We start from the raw sequence: 22,215 nt of genomic DNA on the forward strand, positions 1-22,215 counted from the left end.
AAAAAGTTCCCATGGACAACCGGTCTGAAATCTGATTTTTTTTTTTTGTACCTAAAAAAAAAAAGTGAATGATTGCATCCAAAGTTAATTTGTAGAGACAAGATGTCCCTGCGATTTTATGTCACACAAATATATATATATATATATATAATTGCCAATTGAGTTTCAGCAACCCTGTTAAAAAAACCTTTATGCTTTTATTGTCCATCCATTGGGTCATTGTCAATTTGGAAGAGCCATTTGCAACCAAGCTTTAACTTCCTGGCTGATGTCTTGAGATGTTGCTTCAATATATCCACATAATTTTCCTTCCTCATGATGCCATCTATTTTGTGAAGTGCACCAGTCCCTCTTGCAGCAAAGCACCCCCACAACATGATGCTGCCATCCCCGTGCTTCACGGTTGGGATGATATTCTTTGGCTTGCAAGCCTCACCCTTTTTCCTCCAAACATAATGATGGTCATTATGGCCAAACAGGTCAATTTTTCTTTCATCAGACTAGAGGACATTTCTCCAAAAAGTAAGATCTTTGTCCCCATGTGCAGTTGTAAACTGTAGTCTGGCTTTTTTATGGCGGTTTTGGAGTAGTGGCTTCTTCCTTGCTGAGCAGCCTTTCAGGTAATGTCGATATAGAACTTGTTTTACTGTGGATATAGATACTTTTGTAACTGTTCTGTCCAGAATCTTCACAAGGTCCTTTGCTGTTGTTCTAGGATTGATTTGCACTTTTCGCACCAAAGCATGTTCATCTCTAGGAGACAGAACACGTCTCCTTCCTGAGCGGTATGACGGCTGCGTGGTCCCATGGTGTTTACACTTACATGGTGTTACGCATACTATTGTTTGTACAGACGAACGTGGTACCTTCAGGCTTTTGGAAATTGCTCATAAGGATGAACCAGACTTGTGGAGGTCCACAATTTTCTTTCTGAGGTCTTGGCTGATTTCTTTTGATTTTCCCATGATGTCAAGCAAACAGGCAATGAGTTTGAAGGTAGGCCTTAAAATACATCCACAGGTACACCTCCAATTGACTCAAAGAATGTCAATTAGCCTATCAGAAGTTTCTAAAGCCATGACATCATTTTCTGGAATTTTCCAAGCTGTTTAAAGGCACAGTCAACTTAGTGTATGTAAACTTCTGACCCACTGGAATTATGATATAGTGAATTAAAAGTAAAATAATCTGTCTGTAAACAATTGTTGGAAAAATTACTTGTGTCATGCACAAAGTAGATGTCCTAACTGACTTGCCAACACCATAGTTTGCTAACATGAAATCTGTGGAGTGGTTAAAAATGAGTTTTAATGACTTCAACCTAAGTGTATGTAAACATCTGACTTCAACTGTATACTCGTTTATTCCCGGTCAGGGTCGCCGAGGGGTGCTGGAGCCTATCCCAGCATGCATTGGGCGAGCGGCAGGAATATACCCTCGACAGGTTGCCAGTCTGCCGCATGGCGCTTTGATTGTATACCACAATAAACAAACCTCTAAATCAGAAATGACCACAAGTCACATGGGGACAGCTGAGAGAACACGTGCCATATATATCAAACGTCCGTAACCCCGGGCAACCCTTCCCTATACGTGCGGCGTCCTGCTCCGCTGTCTCCATTATCAGCGCTGGCACGAGCACCGAGTTCCCCTTTCTGAGTGAATACGAGGGCTCGCTTTCCGTCCCCGAAAGAAAAGGCCTTGATGAATTCGGCTGGTCCGGCTGAGGTGATTTAGCGTGTGATCTGGGACAGGCGTCCTCCAAAGTAACATTTGTCATTTTTTCCCCCCGCGCTGCTGAAGCAAGCGTCTGTCCCAGTTCTTTCAGCCCAAAACAACAACCCAATTTGTCTGTCCCTTTCCGTCAGATAGATTAGCATATCTGGCTCCTAATGACGCTGATTATAAAAGAGCTGTGCTTATAAACTCAGGCAATAAACGTTGAGTTTTAAATATGTATTTTTAGATATGGGTGTGTGTAGGCTATTAGTATACATAGTATGGTATATATTTGCATATAGGCTATTTTTATACATAATAAGGTATATACTTGCATCCAAATGCTCAGAATCTATTATTGTAGTTAGGTAACTGAGCTTATTACTTAAAGATTGCAAACAAGAACGCTGGGAATTAATCTTGAAATTATAAACCAGCAATAAACACAGTGTTTAAATGTATATAGATACAATGCATTATATCTATAATACTTTATCAATATAATTCTACAGTAATGTTAATTATATACAGTTGATTGTTATATTGTTAGAGTTTATACGCATTGATTTTTAAATGTATCCAGTCCATTTATAATGCTCTTGAGGAAATAATTTAACCTGGACTGATTTAGTGAAAATATCCAGCTGCGTAAATAGATGGTGTGTAAAAAAGTAATCTGTGTATGTTGCTCTTGATAGAAGAGTCTGCTTTATGCCAGATTGTCTTTGTAAATGAGTGTATGAAGATATGCAGAGAGTTACTATGAAATAATCACATCACATTATGATGTGATTATCCATTCTCACATTTAGCAGCCACAACTTTTTATTATTATTATTATTATTATTATTATTATTAATAATAATAATAATAATAATAATAATAATATTATTATTTTATTTATTTATTTGTTTCAGCAAATTACCGAAATCAGTGTAACTGAAGGGTATAGTCTCAGAAATAAAGACACAAATGTACATAAAGGTACATTTATTTATTTATTTATTTATTTATTTATTGTTCTTTAGGAAACATGTACCCTGAAAATACAATAAGGTGCTAATAAGTAACTTTTACAAGCAAATAATGAATTTCGTATTGCTGGCTAGGGGTTCAATTTTATGTACCTATTAGGTACCATCCCAGTGACAAGCAGGTGTACCTTTATAGGCACTTATTCATACCTTGCCTTTAATGGTGTAGACGTCCATGTTTTCAGAATGACTTTGAAGAATACAATGCATTTTCCCACGCATTCCTAAAGAGTCCCAAGTTAAATGATTTCTCTACGGAGAATGAAAGGGAGATTCTAATACGAGCTGGTGGTATGCAGACGCGATCTCAAAGGTTTCTTTTGTTTCGGCAATAACCTATTCCGTAATAAGTCATTCGTGTCGATAGATGGCAGTAGTCAAATATTTTCATGGTGGTGAGAAGTTTTCAGTTTTTCAGTTTTTTTTTCTGCACGTGGTAAAGCGTGAACTGGATCCACGGTTAACGCATTAACTTCAACTTCAAGACAGGTCACATCTTCGTCAGTATAATCTCCATGCAATTTAATTTGACCACACACAAATTTACATTAAAAAAACACAAAGAACACTTGTAGTGATGGTGCCTGCGTTTTATAAGAACCTCGTTCGTTTCTATGCAGTTTTATCAAATCCTGATCCGTCTAGGTTGAAAATCCATGACGTGATGCGCAGCCGCCGCGTCCGATTTCAAACTGTCAACCTACAAGGAAGCGGGTAAAGAGTAAACAAGCAGGGGTTTGAACAGATCTCCTATATTTTAACCAGCGTGTCGGCTACAATATAAGGTTGTACGTTTTAAACGACAATATAAGAGGCGTTGTGATCGTTTTAATTTTAGCTTGAAAATGTTAAGAGACGAGTGTATATTGAAAATATTTATTTCAGGCTAGACTTGCTAACGGCAGCTGTCTGGTTATAATTTGTCATTGTTATGTTTCGCGAGCTACATTAGCAAAATAGGCACAGTATTAGCCAGTTTGCGATTTTTCTTGTAAATAATTTTGAATAATCTCGTCGCAGGTCTAGCCAAATGTTTTGACGGCAGAATGGAGAGTTATGAAGACTTCATACGGACCCAGCTGTCGCGACTGGATGGGAAGGGTAGCGAACAGAAACGGGAGTCGGCGTGCCACGGGTCGTCTGTCATTCGTTTCCACGGCTTACCCATCCTGCCCCCTCTGGTAAAAGCACAGCCAGGGCATATAGTTTAAGCACCAAATTGCACTTCAATTTCTTCGATCTGACCGAGGAATAATTGAACATACGCGCCCCGTGCTCACAGGTTTTCTGTGTCTCGTTTTTTTAGTTGACCGCGGAGCGTCGAGCGGAGATGCTGACGTACAGAACCGACGCGCTGGAGTTGGTTGATCGCAGGAATAAGTCGGCGTTGGGCCGGAGGATGTTGCACCTTAGCGAGCTTCTCGACAGCGTTCAGGTGAGTCACGCATTTATTACTGTGCTTACCCTCTTCCTACCCCCCATCTGATTATTTAAGATACGAATTTCATGGAGTTGTTGTTAATTCAAAGTCAGATATATCTGATACAGTGGAGAGATCAGTGCGTAGTTGGGATAAATGTGTCCATAAACGGTCTTGCTGGAAAGTATTCTCTGCGCTTTGATTAACCATGAAAGTTCGTTAGTTTCTAACTCGCTCATGACCAGCAGATTTCAGAATTGTGCTAATGCTGCATTGTCACTTAATGGCTTTTTTTCATCTCTCCTGTGTGACATGTCTGATGTTTTTTTTTTTTTTAAAAAAACCAAAATGTTTTCTCTCAGTGATTATTGTTTCTTTAGTGAATAAAAAGTCCACAAACTGCTTTCCAGTTTCTTCACTGTTTTTTTGTGATTCTGCAGCTGAGGAAAGCTCCCACGCTCCGGGAGTTTATGGGAGGCCAGTCCCTGGCAGGAGGGACAGAAGGCGGGGCCAGCGAGGAGGCGGAGCCTGAGGAGGCGGAGTCTCTGCTCTCCTGCCCTCCCCACGTTTCTGACGAGGAGCCGTGTCCCCAGCGGGGGTGTGAGCCGCCCCGCCCGCTCACCTCCACCGCCCGTGGTTCTCTCGCCTCCGGAGGACTCCGCCTGGCCGCGGAGATGTGTGGCGACATCAGCCACCAGTCGGCGTCGTCAGGGTACGCCACTCATGACAACACAGAGGTCTCGGCGGGTCACACGGAGGTCACGGAGGGTCACACGGAGGTCACGGAGGGTCACACAGAGGTCACGGAGGGTCACACAGAGGTCACGGACAGTCACACAGAGGTCACGGAGTGTCGCGCAGAGGTCACGGAGAGTCACACTGAGGTTGCAGCGGGTGACATGGCGGGTCGTCTGTTGGACGTGGGAGCGGGAGAAGGAGAAGGAGAGAGAGAGGGAGGAAGAAAAGGAGGGGGAGAGGATGAAGGTGCGGGCCGAACTGAAACTGCACCTGAGAGCTTCTTCTTACACTGCACTGGGGAGGCGGAGCCGGAGCTGGCCGCCGGGCCGCCCCGCGTGAGCCTGCAGAGCCTGCTGAAGCGGTCTCAGGAGTACCGGCAGCGCCAGCGGCTGCTCCGCGGGGCCCGGACGCACTGCCGCTCCGACAAGGAGAACCAGCCGGGCCGCGTCCCGCTCCGCAGGGCCCGGGGGGACAGGAGGCCCGCCCCGGCAAGGCCCTGTCCCGCAGGAACCGCCCGCCCCGCCAGAGCCGCCGCGGCCCGGCCCAACGGCCTGGAGCCGGGCGGCGTGGCGCTGGGGTCAGGGGAAAGGGAGATGTCCCGAGAGGAAGGAGGGGACACCGGCGTGTCCCGCTGCGAGCTGCCGGCTGCAGACGGGCTACAGGGGCGGGGCGGTCCGGCCGAGCCCCCGCGGGCCGAGAGCCCTCCCCCTGCCCCGGAAGCCCCGCCCCCTGACACAGAAGCCCCGCCCCCTGACACAGAAGCCTCACCCCCTGCCCCGGAAGCCCCGCCCCCTGACACAGAAGCCTCACCCCCTGCCCCGGAAGCCCCGCCCCCTGACACAGAAGCCCCGCCCCCTGACACAGAAGCCTCACCCCCTGCCCCGGAAGCCCCGCCCCCCTGCCCGCCCCGGCTGCAGCCGCACAGGTTCGGCACCGTCCCCAGCCCCCAGTTCTGCACCAGCCCGGTTCACTGCAAACGAACGGGCCGCCCCGCGCGGAAGCTCCCGGTGAACATGGCGGTCAGCGCCAGCGGTGGCCACAGGGGGCGCCAGAGCGCCGATGCCGAGGGGAGGCCTGCTGGAGGGGGGGCGGAGCTGGCTCAGCTGGAGATGAACCTCAGCAGCCTGAAGGCGCTCATTTCGGATCTGCAGGCCACGCTCACGGGCACGCCCGAGGAGGAGACACGCCCTGCGGACTCTGCCTCCCAGAATGCCGAGCGGTCTGAGAGGACGCAGCCCCGCCCCGTCCCCTCCCTCGCCCAGAGGCGGCGTGTCCCGCACGCTTTCCGGAACGTTCCGGGGGCGGGTCTTCGGCAGGGCCCGGTCCTCTCCGACGCCAGCAACCAGGCCCCCGCCCGCGGCGGCTCGGGGAGCCGGTCCTACGACGTGGAGACGCCGTCCGCGCTCTGGCCGCTGGGGGGGGGGGCAGGGGTCCGGGCTCGGCCCCCGGGGGGAAGCCGCTCACCCCCGGGGCGGGGGGGCATGGACAGGACTCCCGCGCCAAACGCAGGCTGCTCATGAACACTGGGACCCGGGGGGAGCCCAGGCCTCTATCCAGCACCCCGAAAGGTCAGAGAGTGTGTGTGTGTGAGTGTGTGTGTGTGTGTTACTGAGAGAGAGTGTGTGTGTGTGTGTTTGTGAGAGTGTGTGAGTGTGTGTGTGTGTGTGTGAGAGTGTGTGTGTGTGTGTGTGTGTGAGTGTGTGTGCATGTGTGTGTGTTACTGAGAGCGTGTGTGTGTGCGTGTGTGAGTGTGTGTGTGTGCGTGTGTGTGTGTGTTACTGAGTGTGTGCGTGTGCGTGTGTGTGTGTGTTTGTGAGAGTGTGTGTGAGTGTGTGTGTGTGCGTGTGCGTGTGTTACTGAGAGAGTGTGTGTGTGTGTGTGTTTGTGAGAGTGTGAGTGTGTGTGTGTGTGTGTGTGTGTTACTGAGAGAGTGTGTGTGTGTGTGTGTGTGTGTTACTGAGAGAGAGTGTGTGTGTGTGTGTGTTTGTGAGAGTGTGTGAGTGTGTGTGTGTGTGTGAGAGTGTGTGTGTGTGTGTGAGTGTGTGTGCGTGTGTGTGTGTTACTGAGAGCGTGTGTGTGTGCGTGTGTGAGTGTGTGTGTGTGCGTGTGTGTGTGTGTTACTGAGTGTGTGCGTGTGTGTGTGTGTTTGTGAGAGTGTGTGTGAGTGTGTGTGTGTGTGTGAGTGTGTGTGCGTGTGCGTGTGTTACTGAGAGCGTGTGTGCGTGTGTGTGTGTGTGCGCGTGTGTTACTGAGTGTGTGCGTGTGCGTGCATGTGTACTGTACTGTGCATACATGTCATAGTTTGCGGTAGCCATCGTTGTAAGTGTTTTGTTGGTAAGAAAGTCTGGGGAATTGAAAACTTCTGCGTATTCTAGCCAACAGAAAAATTACCAAACAAATAAATAAACAAACATTTATAGACCTAAATAATGGCTCTTTTGCAGTTTCAAAGATGCATTTTTCTTATTCTCAAAAGCACGGCAACTGACCCAAATCACCATCCAGCAGGCAATGATTTCTGTCGCATTGACGGCACAGGGACGCTGCTTGCAGAAGCAGGAGGTTATGTAGACAGTGCCAGTCTGAAGATGCAGGAAAACCTGCCAGATATTCAGCATCCTGGTGGCACCTCCGTGCAGTAACCCTGCACATGGCAGAGCTCCACCTAACTGAGCTGCTGATTGGCTGCAGTAACCCTGCACATGGCAGGGCTCCACCTAACTGAGCTGCTGATTGGCTGCAGTAACCCTGCACATGGCAGAGCGCCACCTAACTGAGCTGCTGATTGGCTGCAGTAACCCTGCACATGGCAGGGCTCCACCTAACTGAGCTGCTGATTGGCTGCAGTAACCCTGCACATGGCAGAGCGCCACCTAACTGAGCTGCTGATTGGCTGCAGTAACCCCGCACATGGCATAGCTCCACCTAACTGAGCTGCTGATTGGCTGCAGTATCCCTGCACATGGCAGAGCGCCACCTAACTGAGCTGCTGATTGGCTGCAGTAACCCTAGACATGGCAGAGCTCCTCCTAACTGAGCTGCTGATTGGCTGCAGTAACCCTGCACATGGCAGAGCGCCACCTAACTGAGCTGCTGATTGGCTGCAGTAACCCTGCACATGGCAGGGCTCCACCTAACTGAGCTGCTGATTGGCTGCAGTAACCCTGCACATGGCAGGGCTCCACCTAACTGAGCTGCTGATTGGCTGCAGTAACCCTGCACATCACAGAGCTCCACCTAACTGAGCTGCTGATTGGCTGCAGTAACCCCGCACATGGCATAGCTCCACCTAACTGAGCTGCTGATTGGCTGCAGTAACCCTGCACATCACAGAGCTCCGCCTAACTGAGCTGCTGATTGGCTGCAGTAACCCTGCACATGGCAGGGCTCCACCTAACTGAGCTGCTGATTGGCTGCAGTAACCCTGCACATGGCAGGGCTCCACCTAACTGAGCTGCTGATTGGCTGCAGTAACCCTGCACATGGCAGGGCTCCACCTAACTGAGCTGCTGATTGGCTGCTGTAACCCTAATGTTATTGTTGGCTCCTGTTTTTGGCTGTTTTTACCGTCGAACCCTGATGACTTGAGCAGGCCTGAAGATGAGCTGGATGAGCTTGATGAGCACATTGCTGTCTTGCTGTTAAATGCATTATTCTGCTGTGCCGTTTGAAGCCAGTTAATGCATCTTCTGCTGTCCAAACATGCCTGTTCGCCCTGGTGATTAGCAGAAATTTCATCCATCAGCCAGAGAGATTTGTTTTCCTCTTTATTCATAAAGATGGTTCCTCTTTATTCAGAAGAAAATTTAGCTTCGATAAACAACTGAAGATGAAAGATCATGACAGCTTCTTGCGCTGAGAAGATGTTTATATGCACACGCTCAATGCACTTTTCAAAGTCCATAAAAGTGTGTGTGTGTGTGTGTGTGTTCGTGTGTGTGCATGTGTTTGTGTGTGTTTGTGTGTGTATGTGTACGCGTGTGTGCACGTGTGTGTGTGCATGTATGTGCTGTTATTCCCTGTAGGCTGGATCTCTGTGCTGGGGAATCAGCAGCTGCAGCTGCAGCAGACGCATGCCGCACAGCTGCAGGCCCTGGTGGAGAATCAGCAGCTGCAGCTGCAGGAGCTGCTGCAGGTGAGCAGGGCCGTGTCTCTGAACCAGTAGCCACACTCTTTCTGATTGGTCCTGTGTCAGGGAGGCTGGCATATGGTCTGGTAGTACTGGGAATAAAACCACTGATGTGATGTGCTTTATGAGTGTTCACTAACCCTTTAAGGAGTGAGGTCACAAATGTGTGAGTAGAATGTTCTTAACTGAGCATTCTAATGCTGATGTCACAATCACTACTGGTAATTGAACACTGACTTTGGAAAAACGTTCCAAAAAACCTGCTCTTCAGAGGGTTAAATGACCTGACCAGGTGCAGAACTGTGTTAACCACCTGGAACCTCCTGTAGTTGAGAAGCATAGAGCACAGAGTGTATGTGTGTGTGTGTGTGTGTGTGTGTGTGTGAGAGAGAGAGAGGGCAGGGTTGTTGTTGTTGTGTGTGCGTGTGTGTGTGTGTGTGTGTGTGTGAGAGAGAGAGAGAGAGAGAGAGAGAGAGAGAGAGGGCAGGGTTGTTGGGTATGCGTGTGTATGTGAGCTGTCTGTCAGCCACACTCTCAGTTTCAGTCTGTTTCAGTCACAGTGTCAGTCACAGTCTCAGTCTGTATCAGTCAGTCTCAGCCACAGTCTCAGTTTCAGTCTGTTTCAGTCACAGTGTCAGTCACTGTCTCAGTCTGTATCAGTCAGTCTCAGACACAGTCTCAGTTTCAGTCAGTCTCAGCCACAGTCTCAGTCACAGTCTCAGTTACAGTCTCAGTCGCAGTCAGTCTCAGTTACAGTCACAGTCTCAGTTACAGTCACAGTCTCCGTCACAGTCATTCTCAGTCTGTATGAGTCACAGTCTCAGCCACATTCAGTCTCAGTCTCAGTTACAGTCTCAGTCACAGTCAGTCTCAGTTACAATCTCAGTCAAAGCCAGTCTCAGTCTGTATCAGTCTCAGTCTGTATGAGTCACAGTCTCAGTCTGTCTCAGTCACAGTCTGAGTCTGTATGAGTTACAGTCTCAGTCACTGTCTCAGTCACAGTCTCAGTCTGTATCAGTCTGAGTCTGTATGAGTCACAGTCTCAGTCTGTCTCAGTCACAGTCTCAGTCTGTATCAGTCAGAGTCTGTATGAGTTACAGTCTCAGTCACTGTCTCAGTCTGTATCAGTCACAAGCTCAGTCACAGTCTTAGTCAGTCTCAGTCTGTATCAGTCACAGTCTCAGTTTGTCTCAGTCACAGTCTCAATCTCAGTCTGTCTCAGTCACAGTCTCTGTCTGTCTCAGTCACAGTCTCAATCTCAGTCTGTCTCAGTCACAGTCTCTGTCTATCTCAGTCATTCTCAGTCTCAGTCACAGTGTCAGTCTCAATCACAGTCTCAGTCACAGTCTGTCACAGTCTCAGTCATGCTGCAGCAGAAGCACGCCGCGCTGGCGTTCGCTGCAGCTCCACACGCTCCCGCTCGCGTGTCCTCCTGCCGGTAATTACAGGCCCTAATTAACACACGCGGCTTCGTTACGGCACTCTCCCGTCCGCCAGCGCCCGTGCGTCCAGACCCCAGCCAGCCGGCACGGGCGCGTAAAACAAATAAAAAGGGCAAATTGACGCGCAGAACGAGTGCGTAATTTGTTTAATTCATGAGCGTCTGCGTTAAGTGCCGGCCAGTCCCTGGGAGCCTCGTTACCCACAAACCCCTTTCGCTCGCTCCTGCTTCTCTCCCATTAATGCACCCTCCTCCTGCCTCCTCCTCTGCTCTCCTCTCCCCTCCTCCGTCCTCATTTCCCTGTCTCCCTCGTTCCGCCTTTCTGTCTCCTTTCATTTGTAAAATGCTGTACCACTCTATCAAATTAGCGCAGTCAGTAAATAGACATTCGCGAAGTACTGGTGATATTTGTGTGAACTGAGCGCAGTTAAAGAGCTGCAATAGAGAAAATGCGACTCTTTCTGTTTTTATGTATTCATTTTCTCTGCTTCTTCTCTGTTTTTACTCCCTTGTTCTCTTTTCCCTTGCGCCATCTTTTCTTCCTCTCTCTTTTTCTCTCTAACCTTCACTCCCCATCTGTGTCTTTCTTACTCGCCCCTCTCTCTCATCCTCTCTCTTTCTTTCTCTCTCTCCTTCTCCCTCTCTCTCAACCTCCCTCTCTCTCATCCTCGCTCCCTCTCTCTTTCTCTCCCTCTCTTTATCCAGCGACTCTCTCTGCAGGGCGTGTCAGTGCTTGTCCCCTCCCCCAGCTCAGGTGTGAAGGGTGTGGTTACCTGCTTTCCCATGGAGCCCCGCCCACTGGAGCAGCGTTCTGAGCCCCGCCCTCTTTTACAGGTATTGGTGCACCTGCACGCACACTCAGGCTTTAAATCAGGAATACATCTGCGCACTTAGGGGCAGTAGTGGGGTACATTGGGGGGCAGTAATGGGATACTCTTTGGGGCAGTAGTAGGGTACACTAGGGGGCAGTAGTTGTGGGGCATACTTAGGGGCAGTAGTGGGGTACGGTGAGGGGCAGCAGTAGTGGGGTACGGTGAGGGGCAGCAGTGGGGAGTAGTTGTGGGGCACACTTAGGGGCAGTAGTTGGGGGGCAGCAGTGGGGAGTAGTTGTGGGGTACATTTAGGGACAGTAGTGGGATACTTTTTGGGGCAGTAGTGGGATACTCTTTGGGGCAGTGGTGGGATACTCTTTGGGGCAGTGGTGGGACACTCTTTGGGGCAGTGGTGGGATACTCTTTGGGGGAAGTGGTGGGATACTCTTTGGGGCAGTGGTGGGACACTCTTTGGGGCAGTGGTGGGACACTCTTTGGGGCAGTGGTGGGACACTCTTTGGGGCAGTAGTGAGATACTCTTTGGGGCAGTGGTGGGATACTCTTTGGGGCAGTATTGGGATACTCTTTGGGGCAGTGGTGGGACACTCTTTGGGGCAGTAGTGGGATACTCTTTGGGGCAGTGGTGGGATACTCTTTGGGGCAGTAGTGAGATACTCTTTGGGGCAGTGGTGGGATACTCTTTGGGGCAGTGGTGGGACACTCTTTGGGGCAGTAGTGAGATACTCTTTGGGGCAGTGGTGAGATACTCTTTGGGGCAGTGGTGGGATACTCTTTGGGGCAGTGGTGAGATGCTCTTTGGGGCAGTATTGGGATAATCTTTGGGGCAGTAGTGAGATACTCTTTGGGGGAAGTGGTGTATAGAGGTGTTCTGCTGTGGAAGGCTCTGATGGCCGTGTGTCTGTTCTTCTGTCCCACAGCCTCCCTGCAGCAGCGGCACCCTCCCCTCAGCCTGGCGCCCCCTGGTGGCAGCGGCAGTTAGGGGCTACCTGACGCGGCGGCTGCTTCGCACCGAGCGACTGGCGCAGCTGCGACGCACTGTCAAGGTGATCTGGGGGCCTTTACCTGTTCAGTACAGGACAGTACTTCCTCAGTACTCAGTACTGGCCTGAGATCACCCTCTCCAATAATGAGAACTGACTCAGCTCTGCCAGATAAAAATCTGCTCGTTATGTGGGTGTCTGTTAGCTTTTTTGTTCGCTGAAGCTGTATGGCGGTGTCTGTTAGCTGTAAATATAGATGTAGGTTAGCTGAAGCTGTATGGCGGTGTCTGTTAGCTGTAAATATAGCTGTAGGTTAGCTGAAGCTGTGTGAGTGTCTGTTAGCTGTAAATATAGCTGTAGGTTAGCTGAAGCTGTGTGGAGGTGTCTGTTAGCAGAAAATATAGCTGTATGTTAGCTGAAGCTGTGTGGAGGTGTCTGTTAGCAGAAAATATATCTGTAGGTTAGCTGAAGCAATTTGAGTGTCTGTTAGGAGTAAATATAGCTGTAGGTTAGCTGAAGCTGTGTGAGTGTCTGTTAGTTGTAAATATAGATGTAGGTTAGCTGAAGCTGTCTGAGAGCGTCTGTTAGCTGTAAATATAGATGTAGGTTAGCTGAAGCTGTCTGAGAGTGTCTGTTAGCTGTAAATATAGCTGTAGGTTAGCTGAAGCTGTGTGGAGGCGTCTGTTAGCTGTAAATATAGATGTATGTTAGCAGAAGCTGTGTGGAGGTGTCTGTTAGCAGAAAATATAGCTGTAGGTTAGCTGAAGCTGTCTGAGAGTGTCTGTTAGCTGTAAATATAGCTGTAGGTTAGCTGAAGCTGTGTGGAGGTGTCTGTTAACTGTAAATATAGATGTAGGTTAGCTGAAGCTGTGTGAGAGTGTCTGTTAGCTGTAAATATAGATGTAGGTTAGCTGAAGCTGTGTGAGAGTGTCTGTTAGCTGTAAATATAGCTGTAGGTTAGCTGAAGCTGTGTGGAGGTGTCTGTTAGCTGTAAATATAGCTGTAGGTTAGCTGAAGCTGTGTGGAGGTGTCTCTTAGCTGTAAATATAGATGTAGGTTAGCTGAAGCTGTCTGATAGTGTCTGTTAGCTGTAAACATGGCTGAACTCGTCTCCTCCTCCTTCAGGACTCCCAGCAGTTCCTTTGGACCCTACAAGCTCAGACTCCAGGCAGGGGGGACCTGGGGGGCCAACAGGACCTGCTACTGCAGGAGAGAGTCTTACTGCAGGTACCCCTAAAACACACTCGCACAGACACACACACATCACAGTGGAGTGTGTTAAGACCCATGGTTTCGTACTGGTGAGTGCCATTCTCTCTCTCCCACTCTCTCCCCCTCCCTCCCTCCCTTCCTTTACATTGCATTACATTTATTTAGGAGACGCTTTCTTCCAAAGTGACTTACAAAAAGTGTATATTATGGTCATTGGACAACTACAAAACACAGGTTCGTAAGGCAAAATACTAATTTCGTACAGCTGCTTATAGCCAAGAACACAGTTCAGTTCATGCAGTGAACATTATTCTGACCTAACTTATGCCAAGCCGAACTAGGGAGAAGAACAAGCTACAATATTAGGACAAATACAAATAACAAAAAGTGCTGGAATGGGGGTACATGTAACATGACTGTCATGAAAGGGGGGATTTAAAGTGACATGATTCACTTCCTTCTGCCCTCTCTTCCTCTCTCTCCTCTCTCCCTCTTTTTCTCGCTCCCCCTCTCTCCCTGCTCCAGCTCCGCTCAGCTCGGTATGAAATCCACGACATCTTCTTCTGTTTCTCCCCCACTGAGCGCGTGCAGCTCATCTCCTGGGACCGGCAGCTGCTCAGGGAGAGAGAGCTGAAGGGCAAGGTAAACCTGTACCACCGCCTTTCACCACCCAGGGGCGCACAGACACACATGTGCACACACACACGCACACCCACACACACCACATGGCTTGCTTTGATTTTAGTTGATATTGAATTGATTTGAATTGGTTTGATGTGCTTTGATTTTATTTTGTTTGAATTTATTTGAGTTGGTTTTGATTTGATTTGATTTGAATTGAATTGATTTGGTTTGAATTGAATTGAATTGAATTGAATTGAATTGAATTGAATTGATTTGGCTTGAAATGAATTGAATTTGTTTGAGTTGATTTTGAATTGGTTTGGTTTGGTTTGAACTGCAAGGAGAGCGGAAGGACGCAGAGCCGAGGGCGGACTTCTCTCTCCACGGCCACCATGAAGGCCCTGGAGAGGAAGAGGAGCGCGGGGTGAGTCACAACTCTTCAACTCTCCAACTCTCCATGTCTCTAACTCCAACTCTCCAACTCACCAACTCACCAACTCTCCAATGCTCCAACTCTCCAACTGTACAACTCTCTAACTCTAACTCTACAACTCTCAAACTCTACAACTCTCCAAGTCTCAAACTCTACAACTCGCTAACTCTAACTCTACAACTCTCCAAGTCTGTAACTCCAACTCTTCAACTCTACAATTCTCCAACTCTCCAACTCTACAACTCTCTAACTCTAACTCTACAACTCTTCAACTCTTCAACTCTTCAACTCTACAACTCTACAACTCTACAACTCTACAACTCTACAACTCTACAACTCTCAAACTCTACAACTCTACAACTCTACAACTCTCTAACTCTAACTCTACAACTCTCCAACTCTCAAACTCTACGACTCTCCAACTATCTGTGTTCATTTGTTTTGCCTTATAAACGCTGTACAGTTGTATTTTCCTGCATTTAAAGTGTACCATGTAATATATGCATGTATACTTACATGTTTACAAATTTCAGAGCACAGAAGTAGTGAAATGTCCTTTTTCTATTATATCATGATTGTATAATTTGCATGCTGGAGATTTGACTCTGTTTCTGCTGGTTCAGCTCTGAGTAGCCGCTCAGTGAGCGCGTGCTGTACTGGTTTATGAGAACGTGAGACTCTGTTGCTCTTATAGGCAACCTGGTCTCTAAAAGCCCAATACAAAATCCTCCAATGGGCAGTATAAGGACTTTCTGGATTTAAAAATATATATATTTAAAATCTCAACTTAATAACAGTCATAAATATCATAGTATTTGTTCTCTTTTATGTATAACTGTTAATAAAGATTGTTATGACTGTGACACGTTTAGAATGTGAAATGCAGCTTTGGTTTCCGGCTGGTGGATGGTAGCCAGCGGATGTACTGTCAGCCTCCCTGGTCATTGAGGGGTGTCATATCCTGTAGGTGCCAGAAGAGGGCAGCAGAGCGGCAGAGGGGCTCTGTGGGCGGAGTCTGTGGGACGCAGGGCCGTCGACACCCACACAGTGAGCGCAGATCCACCCTATCCGGCGGGAATCCAAAAACTCTACCCAATCGCACCCGTCCAGCCTGACCCTTGATCCCTGGCTGCAACACCTCCAGCCAATCACTGCAAAAGACACTGCACAGTCAGGCCATACCTTTGGACGCTCAACAGAGCTATACAACACTATGGGTCTATGACCCCTTGACCCTTGAACTCTATACCTCCAGCCAATCGCTGCAGACCCTGAATGGTTGGGCCAAGCCTCTTGAAGCAATGCTGTGATTACACATGTGGGTATAGCAGTCCTAGGTCCATGATCTAGTGCATATTTTAAATTATTTTAACTCTTTAGATGCTAGTAACATTTCACAGCACTCCTGAAGATTCATGAGAGTTTTCAACAAACATTTTTGAAATAAGTGCCTGAAATATTCATTGACCCAGGCCTGCAATGCGTGTACCCCCTACTGTCTCTAGAGCATTGGTAAGCATCCACAATGTCCATAACACTGTGAATAGGCCCAGGAAGAGTCCACATCCATGACTACATTTCCCACAAGGCCATGGTGCTCTCACTGCCCTTCCTGTAGCCATTTGTGATAAGACGCTTGGATGTCGAAAATGGAGAGGAGCTCCACCAATCAGAGTATTTCGGTAACAACCAACAGAACAAAGGCACTGGTGATTGGTGGATACTGTCTAGTAATTCTTACAGGGAACCCCAAGAAGTCTGTCTGGGAAGCATCCACCAATCACCACTGGCGTTGCTTTGTTGGTTGTTATTAACATGCTTTGTGATTGGTGGAGCTCCTCTCTGTTATCCGTTTTATTATCTCTGTCTGTGCACTGTGTTCATTCAGTATTCAGGTCCAAAGATCTGCCTGACAATCAGCCTGTTTCCCATCATGCCCTGCTCTACAAGGGCTTGAGCCCGTTTTTATATTTTGTACAGGATCAGTTTGTTTTTCTTTAAGCTGAATATATATGTATATATTTACTATTTTATATATACATTTTCTGTAGTTTGATAAATATCTGCAAAGTGTATTTTTCCAAGTGAATTTATCACCATGTTCCTCCTTCCAATGTTGTTTCCAAACAGTTTTTTAAAATTATTTTTGTATTTATTTGTAAGCAATTTCCTAATAAATGTCTTTTTATCATTTCTTTTGGACTGTGTGTGGAAGTGTGTGAATTAAAAAACTTCATTGTTTCTTACTTCTGAAGTTATTTTCAAAATGAAATAAGCAAATAATCAGCAAAGCAAAGAATAAAGGCAGAATTCACACAAACAGACGTGCCGTACTGTGAAATTATCTACATGTAGTCCATACTGTAGGCATGGTCGTATGTTTTTTGGCAACTGCTTTCTGTACACTATGACTTAGTTTCCCGGTGCATAACAGAATATGCACCAGCCAACATGGGCATTGCAAGATGAAGTGCCTTGTGGTTAGAATCAGAAATAATTAAATGACTAATAAGGATTGTATGGGGCTTGACAGGGGTGTAGTCTACACAGATTGAGGATTTGTGCTTTGGCTCTTGGCTAGCATAGTTAGTAAGCATTTGTGATACTGTATATTACATTACAGGCATTTAGCAGACGCTCTTATCCAGAGCGACTTACAGAACTTTTACAAAGCATTTTTTTTACATTGTATCCATTTATACAGCTGGATATATGCTGAAGCAATGCAGGTTAAGTACCTTGCTCAAGGGTACAACGGCAGTGTCCTTACCCGGGAATCGAACCTGCGACCTTTCGGTTACAAGTCTAGTTCCTTACCCACTGTGCTACACTCCGTATATGCGCTCCCCAATCTGGGAGTGTTGGCAGCCAGGATTGGTACAGTCCCCATATAATTTATAGTCACTGTTTTGCTGTGTGTCACTGTAAGTTGCCAAATACACGTGAAGTAACGCAAGGAAAAATGCTGCTGACGTCACATTATTTAGGTTAAATGTGCTTCCGAGACAGCAGAGGGCGCCGCAGAATCTATGGCTACGCCGTCCGTTTTTATTCGCGCTGTGGCCCGCGGGAGCTCGTTGGTATGGTGTGGCTTTGTTTTGCATCCGCACGGGGAGAGTGATGGAGGAAGCATCAGTAACGCAGCGCGGCGTGTCTTCCCGAACCGAGAGAAAGGCACAGGAGAGAGCCCAGATCCTGCAGCGGGAGAACCAGAGGAAGACTTTCAAACTGGTGAGAACGGCGAACATTTCCGAAAGCTTTGTCGTCGCAAAGTTTCCTCTGGCATTTCATGCGATCGGCGAAGACCGGCCGGTTAGCTGGCGTTAACCAGACAGCCTGAATCGATCACAAGCTCTGCACATTTTAAGAATTATCCTGACCAGTGTTATCATTTAGACTATTATTTTGTGACATAACGCAATGAAAGCTAACTAGCGATTATTCCATGTACCCCCCACACACTGTCAGCTATGTGCTGTCAGCTCAGCTAACCTTGCGTGTACGCCGGACACATTGAACGTTAGCTGTGGATATAACTATTATGTCTCGTAATGTTATTTATTGAAATGTTTCTAAATCCATATACACCGCTACAAGTTTTGTGGGTAATGCATGTAATGCATATGCACACACAGACACATACGTATAAAACGCCGGTTATTACGCAGGGCGCGCGCAACCATACACATTTGGATAACTTGAGTAGGCTGCAATTGGTCTTTACCCGCCGCGTAATGCAGAATCAGCGCTGTATTTCCTTAAATAAAACACCTGTTGATGTCGTGGGAAGAGTCGACGGGAAGAGAGTCAGAACGCCTTCATCCATCCCGTAGGTGTCGAAGATCCTGAAGAAGTCCGAGCTCGAGCGCACGCCGGAGGACGCGGCTGTCCTGCAGCTGCACGAGGACACTGTGAGCGAGCTCTGCAAGCGACAGATCCGCCAGAACTCGCTGAAGAGGAAACAGGAGGAGGCAAGTAAAGCTTTAAACGTCTTTATAAATCTCACACATTCACACATGCAACTCTTTTCTTCTCTGTTAATGTGTGCGGATTCAGACTGTCACTGTCCTCTGTATAGTCATCCAAATGAAAAGATTTAAAGGTCAACAAATCCAAAGATTTGTGGATTATGGTAAATAAATGAATGTTCATGACTGAATTCATTTTGCTGGAAGATCAGTACGTTTAGACACCTGCGAGTTTTCTGGTTGGACACGTTTGCAGTAAATCATGCTCCTTGTGGACAGCGAGCTGTCTGACGTTAGTCCGCTTCCTTCTTCTGTGTAACATTGCTGTTATAAACTCCAGTTTCCTGTCTCTATGTTGCAGGTGTTTGACAGTGCAGAGGACCTGCAGGATAAAGTGCAGCGTCTGGCGGCAGCTGTCCGTCAGGCCAGGCATCTAGTGGTGTACACCGGAGCCGGCATCAGCACGGTACCGCCCACTGGCCACACCCACTCAGATCTGACCATGCCCACTCATGCATGACCCCACCCCACCCCCCCCCCCCCCCCGCGAGCCCTGTTCAGTTCTGTGTAGTGCTCTGAGTTTACCCCCCAAGAGGCAATTGTTGCTAAAATGACCCTTTATGAGTAATATATGAATGGGACGCAACACGTATTGTTTGCCAGGGCTGGAGTGAAAATCTGCAGGACGGTAGATCTCCAGGAACAGGGTTGGGAAGCCCTGCTCTAGCTGTGTGTTAAGTGAGGTGTGCTTTGTTAGGGTTGGAGTGAAAACCTACTGGACGGTGAATCTCCAGGAACAGAGTTGGACAGCCCTGCTCTAGCTGTTAAGTGAGGTGTGCTGTGTTGGGGTTGGAGTGAAATCCTACAGGACTGTAGATCTCCTGCAACAGAGTTGATTACCAGTGCTGTAAGCTGTGTACCAGAACTGGTAGACCAAGCCCAAAGCTCCACCCAGTGGCTACTAATGCCATCACAGTGTTGAGCTGTGTGATTTGTGAATGATTCCAGCTGAATTCAAGGGCCAGTAAGTTAAAATTAAGCCTTAAATGTGTCCTACAGTCTGTCTGTTGTTTTATTAGCACCTCAGGCCTGCTACTCAGTGGTTTTTAAAAAGCAAAGACTGGGCACTGTTTGCTCATGGATGAGGTGTTGTACTGGCTTCCAACAGGCTGTCATTTTGCCTGGGATATTCGTAATAATCAATCCTGAAGCTCCCTCTGCTGGCCAGTAATGCCTCTGCAGCTTTGGGTTCTGATATTTGCATAGCAATAGCTTCGATCTGCTGTGTGCAGGGATGAGGCGTAAGGCAGTCCTGATGTCACATTACTGGCAGAAACCAGATATGAGTTAGCCAAACAAGGAGGATGTTTGTACCAGTTTATCACACAATGCTGATGCTGATTGGTGGATGCTACTTCCTGGCTAATGCCTACAGAGGTCCAGGAAGTCCAGCCAGAAAGTGTCCACCACTCACTGCTGGTGTTGTTCTTTTGGTTCTAACCGATGTACTGTGATTGGTGGAGCTCCTCTCTGCTTCTACACCTGACGATGTCATAGCTGTCTCTAACCCTGTTTTATTGTCCCTGGCTGGGAGGGGGACTGATTTCCAGAATGTTCTTTTTTCGACAGGCGGCCTCCATCCCAGACTACAGGGGCCCGCAGGGCGTGTGGACCCAGCTGCAGAAGGGCCGAGCCGTCAGGTGAGCGAGCCGGACCCGTGCTGTCCCAGAGCATCCGGCTGCGCAGGCGTCTGCGCAGTTTAAACTTACACTGTCCATCAGCTGCGTGCTGTGTGATCAGCTGATGGGAAGAACCAGAGCAGCCAATCAGACACAGTGCCCCCTCCAGGACTGGATTAAACCTGCAGACACTGTGGCCCTCCAGGACTGGATTTAAACCCGCAGACACTGTGACCCTCAGGGACTGGAGTTAAACCTGCAGACACTGTGGCCCTCCAGGACTGGATTTAAACCCGCAGACACTGTGACCCTCAGGGACTGGAGTTAAACCTGCAGACACTGCGGCCCTCCAGGACTGGAGTTAAACCTACAGACACTGTGACCCTCCAGGGCTGGAGTTAAACCTGCAGGCCCTCCAGGACTAAGACTGACCCCCCTAGTTCAGCTGAACTGTGCTCTTCCCCATCCTAACATAAAGCCAATGCCATTATGACCCCTCTGGCTGCTTCCTAAACTCTATTCAGTAAAAGAGGGGTGTGTGCTGTACTAGCACATTCCTGCAAGAGCTGCGTTTTTCATGCAGTTAAACACGTCTGACTGTGATCCCTAAGCCTGTGTAATATTATACGCTGTAGCCTTAAGTGTTTGTTCTATGGTCGATGTAATATGTGCTCTTTTATGTCTGCAAGAGCTGTTCAGATTGTGCCCTCCAACACTAATGCATCTGTATCTGTCATGGCTCCTCCCACTCCTGTGTGTGTCACTGTTCTGGCTCCTCCCACTCGTGTGTCACTGTTGTGGCTCCTCCTGCTCTTGTGTGTCACTGTTGTGACTCCTCCCACTCCTATGTGTATCACTGTTGTGTCTCCTCCCACTTCTGTGTGTGTGTGTGACTGATGTGGCTCCTCCCCTTCCTGTGTCCGCAGTGCTTCGGACCTGAGTGAGGCGGAGCCTACGCTGACGCACATGTGCATCCGGGCGCTGCAGAGGGAGGAGCTGGTGAGGAGGGAATGGGCAAAGGGGCGGAGTCCAGACTCTGTGTGTGGGCCACCTGTGGCTGTTCCTCACCGTGATACATTGCCTCATTCACACACACACACACACACACACACACACACACACACACACGTGCGTACACATGCACAGACGCACACTCACGCATACACACGCACACACATACACACGCGGGTCCCCCTCAGAATGAGGTCGTTTGCCTGTTTGAGTTTGGTCTGGAGCAGTGCAGGTGTGCCCTTGATGACGGCACTGAAACTGGGCTGTGTAAATGTGTGGTGTGCAAGACATGGGGTCAGTAAGCCAGTCTGCTTATGGGCATGCATAATGTAAGAGCTAAGCTAATGAATAATGCAGGAACTAATAGATAATGCAAAAGGTATGCCGACAAATAATATAATACCTAATCTAATGAATAATCTATTAGGCTAATGAATATAATTGCTAAGATAATGAGTACGGTGAATAGGGGCACTGTGAGTAGTCATGGCTTGTGTTACTGTAATGATATACAAGGGTTTAAACCGTGTGTGTGTGTGTGTGCGCGTGTGTGTCTGCCCGTGTGCGTGTGTGTGTGTGTGTGTGTTTCTGCCCGTGTGCGTGTGTGTGTGTGTGTGTGTGTTTCTGCCCATGTGCGTGTGTGTGTGTGTGTGTGTGTGTGCGTGCGTGTGTGTGTGTGTGTTTCAGGTGCAGCACGTGGTCTCTCAGAACTGTGATGGTCTGCACCTGCGCAGTGGGCTTCCCAGACACGCCCTGTCAGAGCTGCACGGCAACATGTTCATCGAGGTGAGTCACCTGTGTGTGTTATCCCTGCTCCCATACACACACACACACACACACACACTCACACAAACCTGTTTCTAACAAATTCATACTAAATCGGTAACTTAAGCCTGTGTGCGCTGGGCCAGCGTTGCCGTGGTTACCGGCGTTGCCGTGGTGACCTGTGACGGGGCTGTCCCGCAGGTGTGCGCCTCCTGCTCCCCGGCGCGGG

The 22,215-nt window shown here is 48.3% G+C and overlaps 2 protein-coding genes across 2 annotated transcripts in view; both read left to right on the forward strand.

Annotated features, from left to right (window-relative positions):
* The first annotated feature begins 3,433 nt into the window (after positions 1-3,433).
* Positions 3,434-16,758, forward strand: si:ch73-100l22.3. Its single transcript, XM_035404283.1, is given in 12 exon segments — positions 3,434-3,538; positions 3,774-3,934; positions 4,060-4,188; positions 4,614-6,311; positions 6,314-6,479; positions 8,937-9,046; positions 11,187-11,315; positions 12,232-12,357; positions 13,420-13,521; positions 14,032-14,148; positions 14,472-14,554; positions 15,531-16,758. Coding segments are annotated over 11 exon segments (2,943 nt in total). The 5' UTR covers positions 3,434-3,538; positions 3,774-3,799; the 3' UTR covers positions 15,679-16,758.
* An 883-nt stretch (positions 16,759-17,641) lies between these two features.
* sirt7 (sirtuin 7) overlaps positions 17,642-22,215 on the forward strand; it is a 10,768-nt gene continuing 6,194 nt past the window's right edge. The window contains exons 1-7 of the mRNA XM_035399822.1: positions 17,642-17,794; positions 18,397-18,534; positions 18,893-18,997; positions 20,161-20,231; positions 21,137-21,209; positions 21,909-22,007; positions 22,188-22,215. The exon at positions 22,188-22,215 is cut by the window's right edge and continues 209 nt beyond it. Coding sequence (XP_035255713.1) covers positions 17,684-17,794; positions 18,397-18,534; positions 18,893-18,997; positions 20,161-20,231; positions 21,137-21,209; positions 21,909-22,007; positions 22,188-22,215 — 625 coding nt within the window. The 5' untranslated portion in view covers positions 17,642-17,683. The remainder of the gene's footprint in view (positions 17,795-18,396; positions 18,535-18,892; positions 18,998-20,160; positions 20,232-21,136; positions 21,210-21,908; positions 22,008-22,187) is intronic.

The sequence above is a fragment of the Anguilla anguilla genome, chromosome 2 (assembly GCF_013347855.1).
Source record: "Anguilla anguilla isolate fAngAng1 chromosome 2, fAngAng1.pri, whole genome shotgun sequence".
NCBI classification, from domain to species: Eukaryota; Metazoa; Chordata; class Actinopteri; order Anguilliformes; family Anguillidae; genus Anguilla; species Anguilla anguilla.